Source organism: Protopterus annectens, chromosome 11.part0, assembly GCF_019279795.1.
Source record: "Protopterus annectens isolate FY-2018-M chromosome 11.part0, PAN1.0, whole genome shotgun sequence".
Classification (NCBI taxonomy): domain Eukaryota; kingdom Metazoa; phylum Chordata; order Ceratodontiformes; family Protopteridae; genus Protopterus; species Protopterus annectens.
Window position 1 is genome coordinate 160,536,000 of NC_056745.1, and position 15,002 is coordinate 160,551,001.

The 15,002-nt window shown below is 42.0% G+C and overlaps 1 protein-coding gene across 1 annotated transcript in view; it reads right to left on the bottom strand.

Annotated features, from left to right (window-relative positions):
- Positions 1-15,002, bottom strand: part of RAD51AP1 (RAD51 associated protein 1) — an 813,846-nt gene that overhangs the window by 614,242 nt on the left and 184,602 nt on the right. The window contains exon 6 of the mRNA XM_044087560.1: positions 14,864-14,953. Coding sequence (XP_043943495.1) covers positions 14,864-14,953 — 90 coding nt within the window. The remainder of the gene's footprint in view (positions 1-14,863; positions 14,954-15,002) is intronic.

Here is a 15,002-nt window from a genome sequence, read left to right on the forward strand (position 1 = left end):
AACACTCCAACAGTCACAGAGGATGTATCTAATCCCCTGGTCCATGGTGGCTATGGTGACTACAGTAGAGAGAGAGCCAAGGAAAAAGATGAATGGTCTGAGGAAGCAGTAATGGCCATAGCAGAGTCACCATCTGTGGCTCAGGCACTTTTAGCAGCCTGCTGTGGTGCCAAAGGCTGTTTATTAATTTTCTTCTTCTTTTTTTTTTTGTGGCTGGAAAAGGGAAGAACTGAGGAACTGGTATTTTTCCATGGTTAATCCAAAAAAGATGCACAATCCCTGGGGAAGCCTAGCAGCAGTAGTCAGTAAAGTGGGTAAATAGTATAAAAAAAAAATTCCCACCAAACTTACTACTTACCTCAGTCTCCAAACTGGAAATAAAAAGCACAACCCTTCCCTCAGAAAAAGAAATGAGTGATTTCAATAACTGGCTTAGTTTTTGGTGTCATTCCAAGGGGATCCAGTTCCTATCTGCCTGGGAAGCCATGGCCGATAAATTTCACTGTTTTGCTAGAAACGGTTTGCACCTGGATTTGGCTGCTGGCAAAGGCTCTTGCCTCCCCCATAGTGCCTTTTTTAGGCAAGATCTCGAAAACAACATTACCAATGTGAAATTAACCAATCAGAACAAAATAAGGATCATGCTGCTAAATGCTAGGTGCTTAAACCAAAAACTGCACTCCCTGGAAGCACTTCTATCACTAGATGATGTCGATATCTGTTCAGTCAAAGAAACCTGGTTTAAGGCCTCAGAGAGTACCCCTGCCATGCAAGGCTACAATGCCTTTCACACCTTTTCATTGCAAAATTAACTTGTGAAAACCAAAGGAGGCTGTGTTTCAATCTATATTACAGATAAATTCACCTCCCACCTAGTTAAACTGGACAACTCCATGGAGTTACTCCAGGTCCAGGGTATGGTGGGTAAGACCCCCAATTCAACTTCTAGCCAGTTATAGATCCCCCTCAATGGGTCACTACACCCACAAACCCTACTTAACCAAACTGAAGACACTGGTTATGGGGGATTTCAATTATTGCACCATCAACTGGAAACCCTACTATAGCCCAAACTCGCTAGCACAAAACTGCCTTGACTTTGTGAACTCAAATGCCCTCGAGCAAATTGTCCATACACAGACAAGTGGAACAAACATTCTAGATGTGGTCCCCACCAACATGTCAAACATGTATTCTGCTGCAACTGTTGGACCCTCATTAGCTAAAACTGACCACAAATCAGTCACCTTCAAACTGACACTAACACCAGAACTCACAAATGGTGAAATGAGACTAAAAAACTTCACCAAGGCAAACTATACTCTCCTGGATGAAGGTATAAATGCATTCCAAGAACCACCCCAAGCTGCAAGTGGTAGCTATGCTGAAGCTTACACTAAAGCCATGTACAATTACTTGCAAAAGTGTATAATCTTGGCTGTACCAGACAGAATCAAAGCCTGAGCCCCAAGTAAAATCAGGCTGCCATGGTGGACTTCCAGCATCAACAAACTCTAAAATAAACACAAAGTTGCTGTCCAAGAAAACAAAGACAAGGGACCCAGCAATGGAAAAGTACTCTCCTCAGCTTAACAGACAAATAGGACAGCTTGTCAAATCCCCCAAGAGCTCCTTTAAGAGACATCTAGCAAGTGCTGCCAAGGATAACCATAAGGCCTTTTACAGCTACATACATAACCTAAAGGGCAGGACCCAAGCATGTGCAGAACTGGTGGCCAACAGTATCACACACACTAACCCCAGATATAGCAAACTTGCTAGCAGATAGGTTTGGTGAAAATGTCACTCCCTTATTCCCTCCTAACTTACAATAAACCCTCCCCCAACCCCCCCCCCTTTACATATCTGAAGAGCAGTTCTTCAAAGCCCTGTCCAAGGCAAAGAACACGGCCTCTGTGGGACCAGATGACATCCCAGGCTGTCTTCTAAACAGGCTAAAACATGAACTAGCATCACCACTAACTACCCGTTTCAATTATAGCCTAGCCAGAGGCTTTGCTCCTGCAGAATGGAGAACAGCTCAGTTATTCCCCTCCACAAAGGTGGCCTAGCAACAGACCCAGGGAATTACAGACCCATAATCCTGACCAGCCTCATCTGTAAAGCCATGGAACATATCATTATGAGCCTCATAAATAAAAACATAGGTGACCTCCAAACTCTGGGATCCTACCCAATTTGGTTTCGTGAAGGTCAGATCCTACCTGTTAAATCTGGTGGATTTCTTTGAAATTGTGACCAAGACCAGTGATGAGGGCAAATCTGTGCACACAGCATACCTTAACTTGGCAAAGGCTTTCAGCACAATCCCACATTTAGGCATTACCGATAAACTTAGCAAACTGAATGTAAACTCCTTCATTGTAAGATGGGTTGCCAGCTGGCTCACAAACCAGACACACACTATCAAAATGGATGACTCCACATCAGCCAGCAGACCTGTTACCAGCAGGGTGTCAAAGGGGTCAGTGCTGGGCCCCCTACTGTTTGGTATACACTTTTCAGAAGTTCATGTCAAAACTAAAGGGTTGTGGCTGACCAAGTTTGCAGACAACTGCAAACTAGGTGCAATCACGGAATCCTCAAATGATGTCAGTATACTCCAGGAGAGTCTCACACACACACACACCAACGACTGGTATATTAGTCACGGTCTCAAACTGAATGCAAAGAAATGCATCATCATTCCCTTCTGCATAAACAATGTCTCTTCACAAGTATCCATGAAGTGATAAGGAACCTGGGATCACAGGTTGACTGCGACCTTAAGTTCGACCATCAGGTGTCTACTGTTGTAAGGAAAGCTTTCCATGTAGCTCAATTGATTAGTACAGTCATCGCCTCAAGAACAAAACAGATTATAGCCCCCCCCTATACTCAGCACTTATCCTGCCCATAATTGAGTATAACTCCCCATTCTGTAGGTAAGCAGTAAGTACCTGCAGCAATTAGAGAGACCTCAGAGGTTTCTAACAAAGATGATCAAATGCCTCCACCATGTGCCTTATACAGGCTGACTAAAGTCCCTGTCACTATGCTCTGTATCGTATAAACTTCTTAGGGGAGACTTATGCCTGGCCTACAGAGCAACCCAAGACCCAAACCTAATGTTACTGCATATCCATAAATCAAATTGGTCTAGGGCTACCCATTCCAGGAACTTAAATTTGTCCCTCCAGCAAGTCCCATTTAAGTCACAGGCCATATTAATCTCCCAGCGACTGACACGTCTTTGGAATAGGCTAACAATTCATGTGACACAGAGCACCTCTGTGATACTGTTCAAGAGGAACCTGCACGACTGGATGAGGCACCTTAAATTCTTGCAGGGGATACCGTTCACAACCCTCCTGGACATGGGCAGTCATCACTAAATGCAGTATTGGGTACTGACTAGCACTTCTACCGTATTACACTCTGGGCCGATAGCCTAGTAATATCCTATGGTCCTATGATCCTAAGTTAGAATTAACAGCTTTGATAATATTTGCTCAACACTGACTATCTTCAGATGATTGAAGACAGCATGACAATTCCCCATTCCCCATACCCCTATAATCATGGGTTGCTGCTCATGTGTGGTGCTGGTCGCATAGACTCAGGCATGTACACAGCATCGTTTAGTAACCTTCACAATGTTTATCGGGTGTGCTTGTCATGCAAATTGAGTGATTCAGAAACAACAATGAGATGAGTCCTACTTAGCATAATCATGTCAGCCAGAGTGGTGAATCTATACAATATAAATATGATCAGAAGCCCAGAACCTCACTTTGCTACAAAAGAAAACTACTTTGAACTGGATTTGAATCCTGCAAGCTAATCTTGTCAAAAAATTTCATTCAGAGTCCAAAATCTGCATATATATATAACGTAAGTGCTACTTCCTACACAGTCAGTTCAATTCTAGAATGTTACCTTTCATTTCTCCTAGCCATAATTCCTGAGAAGGGGGTCACTTTGTCAGTACTTTTAAAATGTTTTGGACAAGGATGCCTTAGGAGGTACGCTGCAAGTGTACTGCAAGTAGAAGACTGTAAAAGGCTATTAAGGCTGATAGTAGACTCCCGTCATCATATTCTACGAAAAATGTTCATTACTATTTTACTGCTGTGTGCCTTACATATATGTAATTAGACATGTTATTTAAACTGCTGTTGTATGGTCACGGTCGTTGTTTAATTTTACTTCTGTAATTGTTTTGTGGGAAATATTTGGTCAAGTACACATACCATGCCTAACATTTTTTTTTAAAGATTGTGGGTTGGTAGACATACATAACTGTCAGGCAGACACTACACATGATATATGACCTAATAATACGGGAGAAATGCACAGATGTTTGCTGGCATAGTCATTCTGAACTATTAGACTGTCCTTTTTTTCTGAAAAGAACACTGTTTCTTATTGCTGCTCTCCCCCAGCCATCTCTTTTTCTGTTCCTAGTTTGCCAGCATATGACATGGATCGCTATTTTTTTTTTAAGTAGAGGGAGACTTGAAAGATTTATACTGGAGTACCTGAAAAATCTTAGACACAACTTGCATTAATTTCACTCTGTCATCAAATTGATTGAGGATTTGGGTTGCAGATGTGTCAAACAATACCTCTTTGTCTAAAGTAGGATCTGACATTTCAGACTTTACCTCATCAGCATACTTTTGATTATGTATCCAAGCATATCTCCTCAAAACTGCAACAGTAGCAGCAGCCCTAGACACAGTATCTTCACAATCATACAAACTCTTCAGAGCATTTTTAAATACCTGAGAAAGGGAATAATTTATTTTACTTTTATTTTATTTCATATTTGTTGACCGGGATAGCCCAACTGGATACATGTCCATTTTCAGTAAAGGCCTGGGGAGATAAGCTCTGCTAAACAGATAATAGCAACATCAGGTACAACTAGAATGCAATTTTACATAGCAGCTTAGTAATCATATAACTTACATATTTAAAAGAAAGCAAGCAAGTATTTATGAGGCAGAGACATGATTGATACAGTAGAAAGCTTGCAATGCAAGTTAATACTATGTAGAGGTTCCTAAGAAAGACTAAGTTAAAAACAGACCTTAAGTAACTTACGGATCATTCTCTCTGAGTTTCATGAAAGAGGTAGAGATAGTACAGTAATAGTGAGATAAGTATACAGTGGACATAGCAGGAAGGGGATTATTAGTCTGGGTTAATACCTGGGCATAGCCAGTGAGTTTTAAGGTATTTTTTAAGTTGTTTTTTAAAAGAAGTGTTGAAGAGAGAAATAAGAGTTCAGTGGGAAGCAGGTTCCAGGCTTTGCCCACAGTGTTGGAGAACAGTGAGTCCCCTGCCTTATTGTTGAATTTATGTATGGATACTAGAAATTTATTTGCTGAGCATAGGGTTGTAAGATTTTTGTAGGGGGTGATAAGGCTAGTGAGTATTGGAGTATTACTAGGATGATAAAGGGTCTTGTGGGTGATAATAAGTTGGTGAAATTGAAGCAGATTATGCAGTTCCAGCCATCCTAGCTGTTTTAGATTATGACAATGGTGGGTTCTAAAAGGGGAGCCAGTGGCAAATCTGGCAATGTTATTATAGGAGGTTGCCAGTTTGTTGAGGTTGTTTTTGGACAGATTGGTATAAATGGGTGAGGCATAGAGGAGGGTGAAGATAAGATGGGTTTGGGCAACAGTAGTTCTAGCTATTGGAGTAAGGAAGGGTTTAAAATTTTGTAAAGATAGCCTAGTTTTCTGTTAACTGATTTTATTGTAGTGTTGATATGTGTGTGCGTGTGTGTGTGTGTGTGTGTGTCGAATTTCAGGTTGTGGTCAATTATTACTCCTAAGAGTTTGGTGGTTGGATTGGGAGGTATGACAGTGCCATTATTAGATATGAGTGTGAAGTCTACTGGGGAGGACTTTTGTGTAGGAGAGAAGAGCAGTAATTTTGTTTTTTGGGGGATTCAGGAGGAGGCATCACTGTAGGAACCAGTTTTCTACTATATTAAACACTCTTTGGGTGAGGGACTGGAGTTCAGATGAAGAAGTGGCAGAACATATTAATGTGGAATCATCTGCATATTGTATGCAAGTAGCTTGAGGAATTATTATATTTAGATTGTTGATAAAAATTGAGAATAGGAGAGGGCCCAAAATAGAGACTTGAGGGACACCAAGGGTAATACGGAGATGTGTGGATAGATTATTTTCCCAAAGCACAGCCTGTTGCCTATTTTCTAAGTAGGACTTGAACCATTGTAACGCCGGTGTATCTAGTGAGAGGGATTTAAGTATATTTATAAGAAGCTGATGGTTAACCATATCGAAGGCTTTTGAGAGGTCAATAAAGAGTGCAGAGGATAGAGTATTGTTATTACGATATTTGTTAATGCAGTCAGAAAAGGATAGGAGGGCAGTCGTAGTGCTATGGAATGGCCTAAAATCATGCTGGCAGTTAGCTAGTAAGTTGTTTTGGAGTACATGATCAAGTAGTTGACGGTGGATGCATTTTTCCATGATTTTTGCTAAAGGAGAGAGTAAGGCTATTGGGCAAAAGTTTGAGAGTTCAGTTGAGTTACCGCCCTTATGTCGTGGGATAATATGGGAGATTTTCCAGATAGATGGGATGGGTCCCTTCAGTAATGGTTCTATTTATTAGGATGGAAATGGGATAGGCTAAAACATTTGCTGCTATTTGCAGATATTCAGCTGGAAGAAGATCAGCAGAGGGAGTCCATGGCTTGAGTGTTTGAAGAAGGGTGTAGATGATGGATGTTGGAACTGGTTGTAAATGGAATGAGGGAATTAAGCTAGTTGTGGTGGAAAGCAAGCTTGTGTTACCAGGAGGTAGGGAATTAGCTAGAGATTGGACGGGGTCAGGAAAAAAGGTATTGAAGGCATCAGCAATATGCTTGGGATTGTCGTAGGTGGTGCCTGATGGGGTTGGTGCTTTGGAGTGCCCCGGATGTAGGAGTCTATTAATACCTGTCCAGACCTTTTGTGGTTTGTGTTGGTGAGTTTGTTGGAGCTGAATGTAAAAGTTTTTTTATCAAGAAGTAATGATTTTTTAGTAGCATTTCTCAGCTGTCTAAATTTCTGATGATCTATTGGGTTTTTAGTAGTTCTCCATTTGGTCCAGCTTTTATTTCTTAGTAGGATTTTTTGCCTTGTCTCTTTTGTGAGCCAAGGAGCAGTTTTAGTCCTATTTCTAATAGAGCGAGTAGGGGCATGATAGTCCAGGATTTGTAAAAATTTGGTGTTAAAGTAAGTCACTGCTTCCTCTAGTTTGGAGGTGTTTTAGGGGTGACCAGTCACATGCCTTAAGTTCAGTTTGGAAGCTTTCTAGGTTAAAATTTCTGCTGTACCGAGTAGTTCTGTAAATGGAAGGGTTGGGAATATTGATCTTTTGTCTAATAATATAGGTTAATGAGTGGTCAATAATATCATCAGGAAGGGTACCTGCTTTATATGTAAGGGGATGTTTATTAGGATCCAGTCTAAGGTGCTTTCTTTGTTGTTGGGTTTATGGATCCTCGTGGGGGTGGTAATAGTTTGGGAAAAAACATACAGGTTTATATGGGTAGTTGGCTTGGTTGAAGTACAGCTAATCCAGTCTATATTAAAGTCGCCCAGCACTATGGTTTCTTGAGGGTAGCAAGTAGAGAGCCAGCTAAGAATATTTTCAAGGGTGTTGATGTTACTACCAGGGGGAAGGTAGGAGCAAATTATATTGATGGATTTGTAGGTATTGATCTGAAGTTTAGAGATAAGACTTTCAGCGTTACTATGTGAAGGTAATTGCGCATCTAATGGAGGATTAAGAAAGGAGCTGTCTTCTGCAGGAAGTGTGGCAGAAAATTCTCTCAGAATATCCATATAGCTTAGCATAGATTTCCACATGCCTGGTAATTAAGAATTCTGAAAGCTAAAGTGGAATAAGAAATTATTCTCTTAGCCAAATAGTCCGATACCCTGCCTTCTTTGTCTCCAGAAAAAGGTTTAGCAATAAGGAGGAATCTGTTGCTAGCTGGAAAAGCTATATTGCTGCTGGATTAGATGTGAGAGTAAAGAAAATTATTAGTGTGGGGTGTTCTTTATATAGTTTGTCTGCCTTCCTAGGGACTGACAGCTGCATTTAACACATCTTTCAATGCTGACAAAATGTGAAGAATGAGTCATATCTTTCTCTAACATATCTCCTCATTTCAGGGGGAACTTCAGTTTGTTCCCATTATAACACCACATTCATCCTGGCAATGGTCTAGTTAAAAGAAAACTCTTTCACTGGAAGTTGAGAGATACAGTTATCCTCTGAATCAGAGATTTGGGCTTGGGAATCTGTAGGAGGAGAAGCCCTATCTCTATCCATATCTGAATCATCAATGCCAATGTCCTCAGGAAATTCTAAATTAACTATATACACTGATAAATACAGTCTGTAACAAATGTTTGGCTAAGGTAAGATAATCATATTTTCTAACAGACACCATTCCTTCAGAAAAATCATATTTAACCTTTTAATTTTTTCTTTACAGGCAGAAAGTAAAGTTGTGTAAAATCTTATTATAACAGCAGATGTCCTTATCTTTACTGGTGCAGTATTCTTTATGTAAGGGATCTCCTGAGAAGGATAACCCAATGTCCAGCCAGCATATCAAATCCTTTATAGGTGCCGTACATCACACTTATGCTCCCTGCATATAGCATAGGGCATAATGGTGATGTACGGTTGCAAACACTCAGAACTGAAATACCCCAGGTGAAAAAGAATACATTCAGGGACAAAGGAGAACGTGTGCATCCAGAAAGAAAAAGGACAGAAAGAAAGAGGAAGGAAGGGCCCCTTGGCCAGGAGGACAACAAAATCACAGGGCCAAGATCTAGGAAAGAGGGGAAGGAAGGAGGGACTGAATACTGCATCAGTGAAGAGAAGGACTTCTACTGTTATGTTAAGATTTTACATAACTGTACTATTTCCTTCCATATCACTGTTGCAGCATTTGCTACATAAGGGAAAGTACAAGAGCTAAGAAGAAAGCTGGGAAGAGGAAGGCACAGAAGAGCCCTCAACACACTCATGCAAAATAGGGCTGGCAAACCCTGCCCTGGCCACAGAAACAACATCCAGTGTATAATAAAAACAGAAAAAACACTACCACCAATTGTAGACTTTTAGGTCGAAGCAAGCAAAAAAGTCCAAAACTGTATAAAACCAAAAAGGACTCAAAAGAAGCTGTATAAGCGCTTTTGTAGGTATGTATCCCATGCTTATGTTGATATGATTTTATGTGGCCTTTTCTATATTAAAGATTTTTTATATTGGAATACTGGAATCTACAGCTTCTTTTGGGTCCTTTTTGGTTTTATACAATCCAGTATATAATGTTTTAGGGAAAGTATGAACAAAGGACCATGTAGCAGCCTCAAGGATGGAAATGTTGTCCAAACCCTTGAAAAAGGCACCAGAGTAGGCAATCACCCTAGTAAAATGTGCCTTTACAAAGAAAGAAAGACATTTGCCATGAAATGAATAACAAAAAGAAATGGCCTTGGAAATCCAGGATGAGACAGTTTACTTGGAAACAGCCAAATCCAAAGTTTTGAGATGAAAAGAAACACAAAGCTAGTCAGACTTATGAATTGCCTTTGTTTTATCCAAATAATACCTGAGCTGTCTATGCAGATCTAAAGTGTGAAAACCTTCTCACTAGCAGACTGTGGAGATGGAAAAAAGGAAGGAAGGAAGGTGAACAGCCTGACTGAAGTCAACTCATTAACAAACCTTGGGCAAAAAAGGATTAGCCCAAAGAGACACCCTGCCTCAGTAAAACTCTAAAAAAGGAGTAACAGCCATGACAGCCTGAAGTTCAGAGACTCTCATGGCTGAAGTGAGAGCGAGAGCTAAAAGAAGAGCAGTCTTCCAAGTTTAATGTTGTATGGAGGCTGAACTAGCAGGTTCAAAAGGAGCTTGAGTCAACTCTTCAAGTAGAAAAATGAGGTCCCATGAAGGCAGAATAGGCTTTCTGGGAGGCCTGATATGAAGGACTCCTTTAAGAAATTGCTTGACCTCAAAATGAGAGGCTAAGGGAGGATTTAATGGTAAACGAGCAGAAATTGATGAAAGGTGAGCTTTAACTGAAGAATACGTCAGCTCAGCATGGAGCAGATCATACAACTAAGAGAGAATCAAATGAAACCCCACCAATAGCAGATTCTGATGGCGAGAGAGGCGCCAGACAGAAAATCTCTTCCATTTGAACCTGTATGATTTTCTGCTAGTGGGTTTCCTGGCCTCCTGCAAAACCTGGAGCATGCCCTCAGAAAGGGGTGCCAAAAAGGAATCAAAATCCTATCACCCACAGTGCCATTTGAAGAGTTGACAGGTAAGAATGATAGAGAGGTCACTAATCTTGTGCGAGAATCTACCTCATGAGGTAACTTGTGTTGATGACCACTGGCCAAGAGATAAAGAAGGAAGAACAATGCTGTCTGGGCCAAAAAGGAGTTACAGGAGAGTCCTGCCCGACTTTGTGCAGAACTTGAGGCATGAAGGGAGGAGTATAGAAACATTCTCACCAAAGGAAAAGACTCAGCACCCACTTTACAAACCAGATAAATTGGTACTCTGGAACTGAAAAGAGGAAGTTGTCTATTCAGAGGGGAGGAAAAAAGATTTACCCAAGGAATACCCCAGTGATGGACTATGTCCAGAAACACATCTCTGTGAAACATCTATTCATAAGCCTGTGTGTGCTGGACTTACTCAATAAGTCTGATACTAGATTGTGCTCTGAAGGAATGTAGACCACCTGAAGAATCATTTGATACTGAATAGCTAGACTGCATGCCTATAAAGCTGGCCTGCAAAGACGATAGGACATTGTGCCCCTCTGCTTGTTGACATAACACATCACAGTGGTATTGTCCATGAAGACTTTGAGGGGGGCCAGGGTGGAAAAGGGGGTGAAAAGCTTACAGAGTCAGAAGTAGAGCTCGCACCTCTTTTACAATGATATAATCTGAACTCTGATAATGAGGCCAGAGCCCCTTGACCTTTAGAAGACCACAACAGGCCCCCACCCAAAGTCCGAGGCATCACTGCACAGTTCCTGAGATGGAATTGGAGCCTGGAAGGGAACTCCTTGGCAGAGAGAGAGTTGTTGAATCTACCAATGTAACTTGAGTGTGAGACAAGGAAGAAGAGGAGCAGGGGACTCTAGAGGATGGCAATGTTGAAGCCACAATGATTTGAGGTACCATCATTTTCTCCTCATATGGAGCCTGGTAAGAGGAAGAATGGGAATAATGGAGGCCATAAACCCCAGAAACCAGAGAAACTCCCTGGCCATAAGAGAGGACAGAGAAAGAAATGACTGGATAAAGCTTGTCAAACAAAACTGCAGAACAGAAGCCAACATGGAAAGAGTCTGAAGCCAGAACAGATTTCATGATGTTTATGGTGAACCCCAAACTTTGCAAAAGGCAAGTGGTAAAGTGCAGATCATGCAAAAGACTGCTGGGAGAGGGAGCCTGAATGAGTAGGTCATCCAGATAGGTAAAAATCTGTATCCTTCAAAGTCTGCAGAAAGCAATGACAGGAGAGGGGCATTTGGTGAATACCATTGGGGTAGTAGAAAGGTCAAAGGGCAAAGCAGAGAACTGAAAATGAGATGAAGAAACAGAGAAACGTAAACATTTCCTGAAGAGGGGGTGAGCTGGGATGTGAAGGTAGGCATCCTGGAGATCCAGGGAAACCAAGAATGCTTAGGGAAGAAGAGGAAAGAAGGCCTGAAGAGACGGCACTCAAAGAAGGGACCCTGAGAAAGGTGTTAAGCAGAGAAAGATCCAGAATGGGTCTCCAGGTACCCTCCTTTCAAGGAGCCAAAAACATTCTGGAGTAAACCCCATTCCCAGTTAGTAGGGTGGAACAAGCTGAATGGACGCAAGAAGTGTGACCCAAGCATCCCCTACTCAGTGTATGGACAGAGTCTCGAAACCTGCGGTTATCCAGGCAAACACTCTAGATCAGGGAAGTGTAGGTGCTTTCATATCAGATATATCTGAATGTGACCTTTGCTCTTGTGGGCAGTGTGGTTCACACGGAGGGGGGGCACTAATGGTACTCCCCAGAGGTCTGGTTACCGCTATTCCCTTGAGGTTGACATGTCAGTAGCTGTCACTGAACATATGTGCAGGGCCATCATGGAGGCACAGGCTCCTTCCACCAGTGCCGTGGCAGAGATACTGAGTATGATCCAGGCTCTGCACACTGACCTACAGGAGTGCATGACCCATACGTGTGATTCAATGGATAGACTAAATCACACATTGGACAGTACAGTGCCTTTGCTGGGTTGTCTGTCAGGAGTGAGGGGCTGTCCTCACAAGCAACCAAATGCTACATCCACAGATGTTAGCCAACACATCCATGGAAGAGGAAGATCTCACTTATGTAGTGCTAGCATTTCCGCAGCAACACTGACTGCAGAGGTGTCTACCCCCCCCCGCCAAAGAAGCCATCCCTGTGATCGTCATCATGCTGGCATCAATCTAGGTCACACAGCACACCAGCATTAAGCCAAGGCTGTGATATAGCCAGTGCAACTTCTGGCACAGCCAGCACCTGTGGGTGAGGACATACAAGGGAAGCTGAACCCTTTGTCATGTACGTCCTGGACCTGCCCAGTAAGTGAAGCCACGGTGGTGCCCCATGTTTTGAACATGTGTTCCTGCATACACAAACATACACCATTACCGTCCCTAGTACATCACAGAAACCCAATGATCTTGGCCGTATGGCACTCTAGCACCCACCAAACAAGTTCTCACAAAACACAAAAATGTACTTTTTGATTTCTACAAGTTAGTACTCACACTGACATACTTCCCTGTGATAAATATGTACACCTTTGCCCCCTTCCCCATCTGTGCAAATCATAATGATGTCCTGACATTTGTACATTATCCCTTGGGTTGCCTAATTGTCTGATGCCCAGCATGGCCAGCCTGCACATAGGTAAGCACAGCTTGGTGTTTTCACACGCATCATATTTAATGTAATGTATCTGCTTAGCTTTTATATGGTTATACTGTAATGCTATGCATAATGTACTCTCTGTTTGCTAGCATCACTGCATTAGTGCCCGCCTCCATCTGGCATGGTCATCACCTACTGCTGGCTCCTCCTCTGACTCCTCATCTGTCTCAGCTGCTAATGTCAGTGGTGCTGGGAACTGCAGTCCCTGCAAGCAGACATTCTGATGCAACTGCTTCTTAAGTGTCATATTATGCAACATAGTGCATTGTCATTATTTTTGCACACATGGCATGGTCACAACGCAGGGCACCACCGGATGTATCCAGACAATGAAAGAGTGACTTAAGCAGGCTGAATATTTACTCTGTAATAGTTCTGGTTTGTGGTGGTGCATGGCTGTACCCCTGGCCATTCTGATTGTGCGGCTTTCTGATAGGTGTCATGAGCCAAGGTACATCCAACATCATCCACAAGACAGTCCTGTGGGAAGTCACCCCATGCAAACCACTGATAAAAGTCACACATGTCATACCTACGACTTGTGAAAACTGTCTGAGAGACCTGCATACACACACACACACACACACACACACACACACACACACACACACACACACACACGGTGGATGATACCCTGTGCATTACAGATCACCTGGCAGTTGGAGTGGTACCCTTTTACAGTTCAAGTACCTCCTTCCCAGTTCAACACATAGGCCTTTTATTTCAATGTGGATACAGTCTACGGCTCCCAGAACCTCAGGGAAAATGGGCTATGTCATAGAAATCCAGCGTGGCCTTTTCTCCCCTCTGGGGTACAGGGAAACCACATATGCTTCCCCACATGATGAACCATGGCATTAAGGAACTGTCGGAGTATTCTCGAGACAGATGCCTGAGAGTCCCACACTGTGTCCTTACCAGGTCATTGAAAAGTCCCCGTAGCTAATATATGTAAAGCAACTCGTATCTTATTACCTGCAAGGCAGGTACACTCCCCATAGGGCTGCAGATGATGTCCATCATTTTCTGCATGGTGTCCCTGTCCACAAGGCATCAGTTCACTAGGTCAGTGTCATGAAGGGCATGAAATGTTAAGGACAGTTGAATGACCTGGCACCTCCTGAATATGAGCAAATGGCTGTGTAGAATTCTAAAGCAGGAGCAGCATCAGTTCATGGCATTTAAGCATTTCTGAATCACTCCTCCAGGATTTTGCCTTAGTAGCATTAAGTGGTGCTTCATTATGTAGTCATCAGCGTATAATATGATCAACCATTTTATTTTGTTTGGCCATGTCATTTGGTTTTCTGAAATGCATCCATCCTGCTCGTGGCTGCTAGTTGCGCAAATTCATTTATTGTGATAAGGCAACATTTTCTGAACCCATAGCTCTGGGCTTTTCCCCATACTTAAGACAACCTGATAACCACAGTTAAGGTATTACCTCATTAATCTGAATGACAGGAACCTATACTTTTTACACACCTAGGATTTTTATTTTTAATACAGTAACCTGATTACACACCTGAACCTAACCATCACCTAGTAAAATATGTAGTTTTTAATTGAAAAAAATATTTTATTACCTTTATCATAAAAGTCCAGATTGCGTTCAGTTCAGCTGCAAACAAAGTTTAATACAGTTCATTTATATATAAACCAGAGAGAGTTTCCAGATATTATTAGTCTGTTACAATGTAAGTTTTCTGTATTATTTGAAGAGAGTATAAGTACTAAAACTATAGAATGAAAACAAAAAATAGATAAATGGCAATGTATCAAAATCCAGACTTTGCTGCCTGGGTAGTGTTCTAGAAAAAGTTACCTAGCAGACTGCTGTCCACACTGCAGTTGGAAAGAAGCAGCGATGTATCCATCTTTCCTGATTCAGGAGTACCCACATAGCTGTCTGAATCTGTAACAGAACACCAAGTAAGCAAGAAAATAAAGCAAAGCATGTCTGT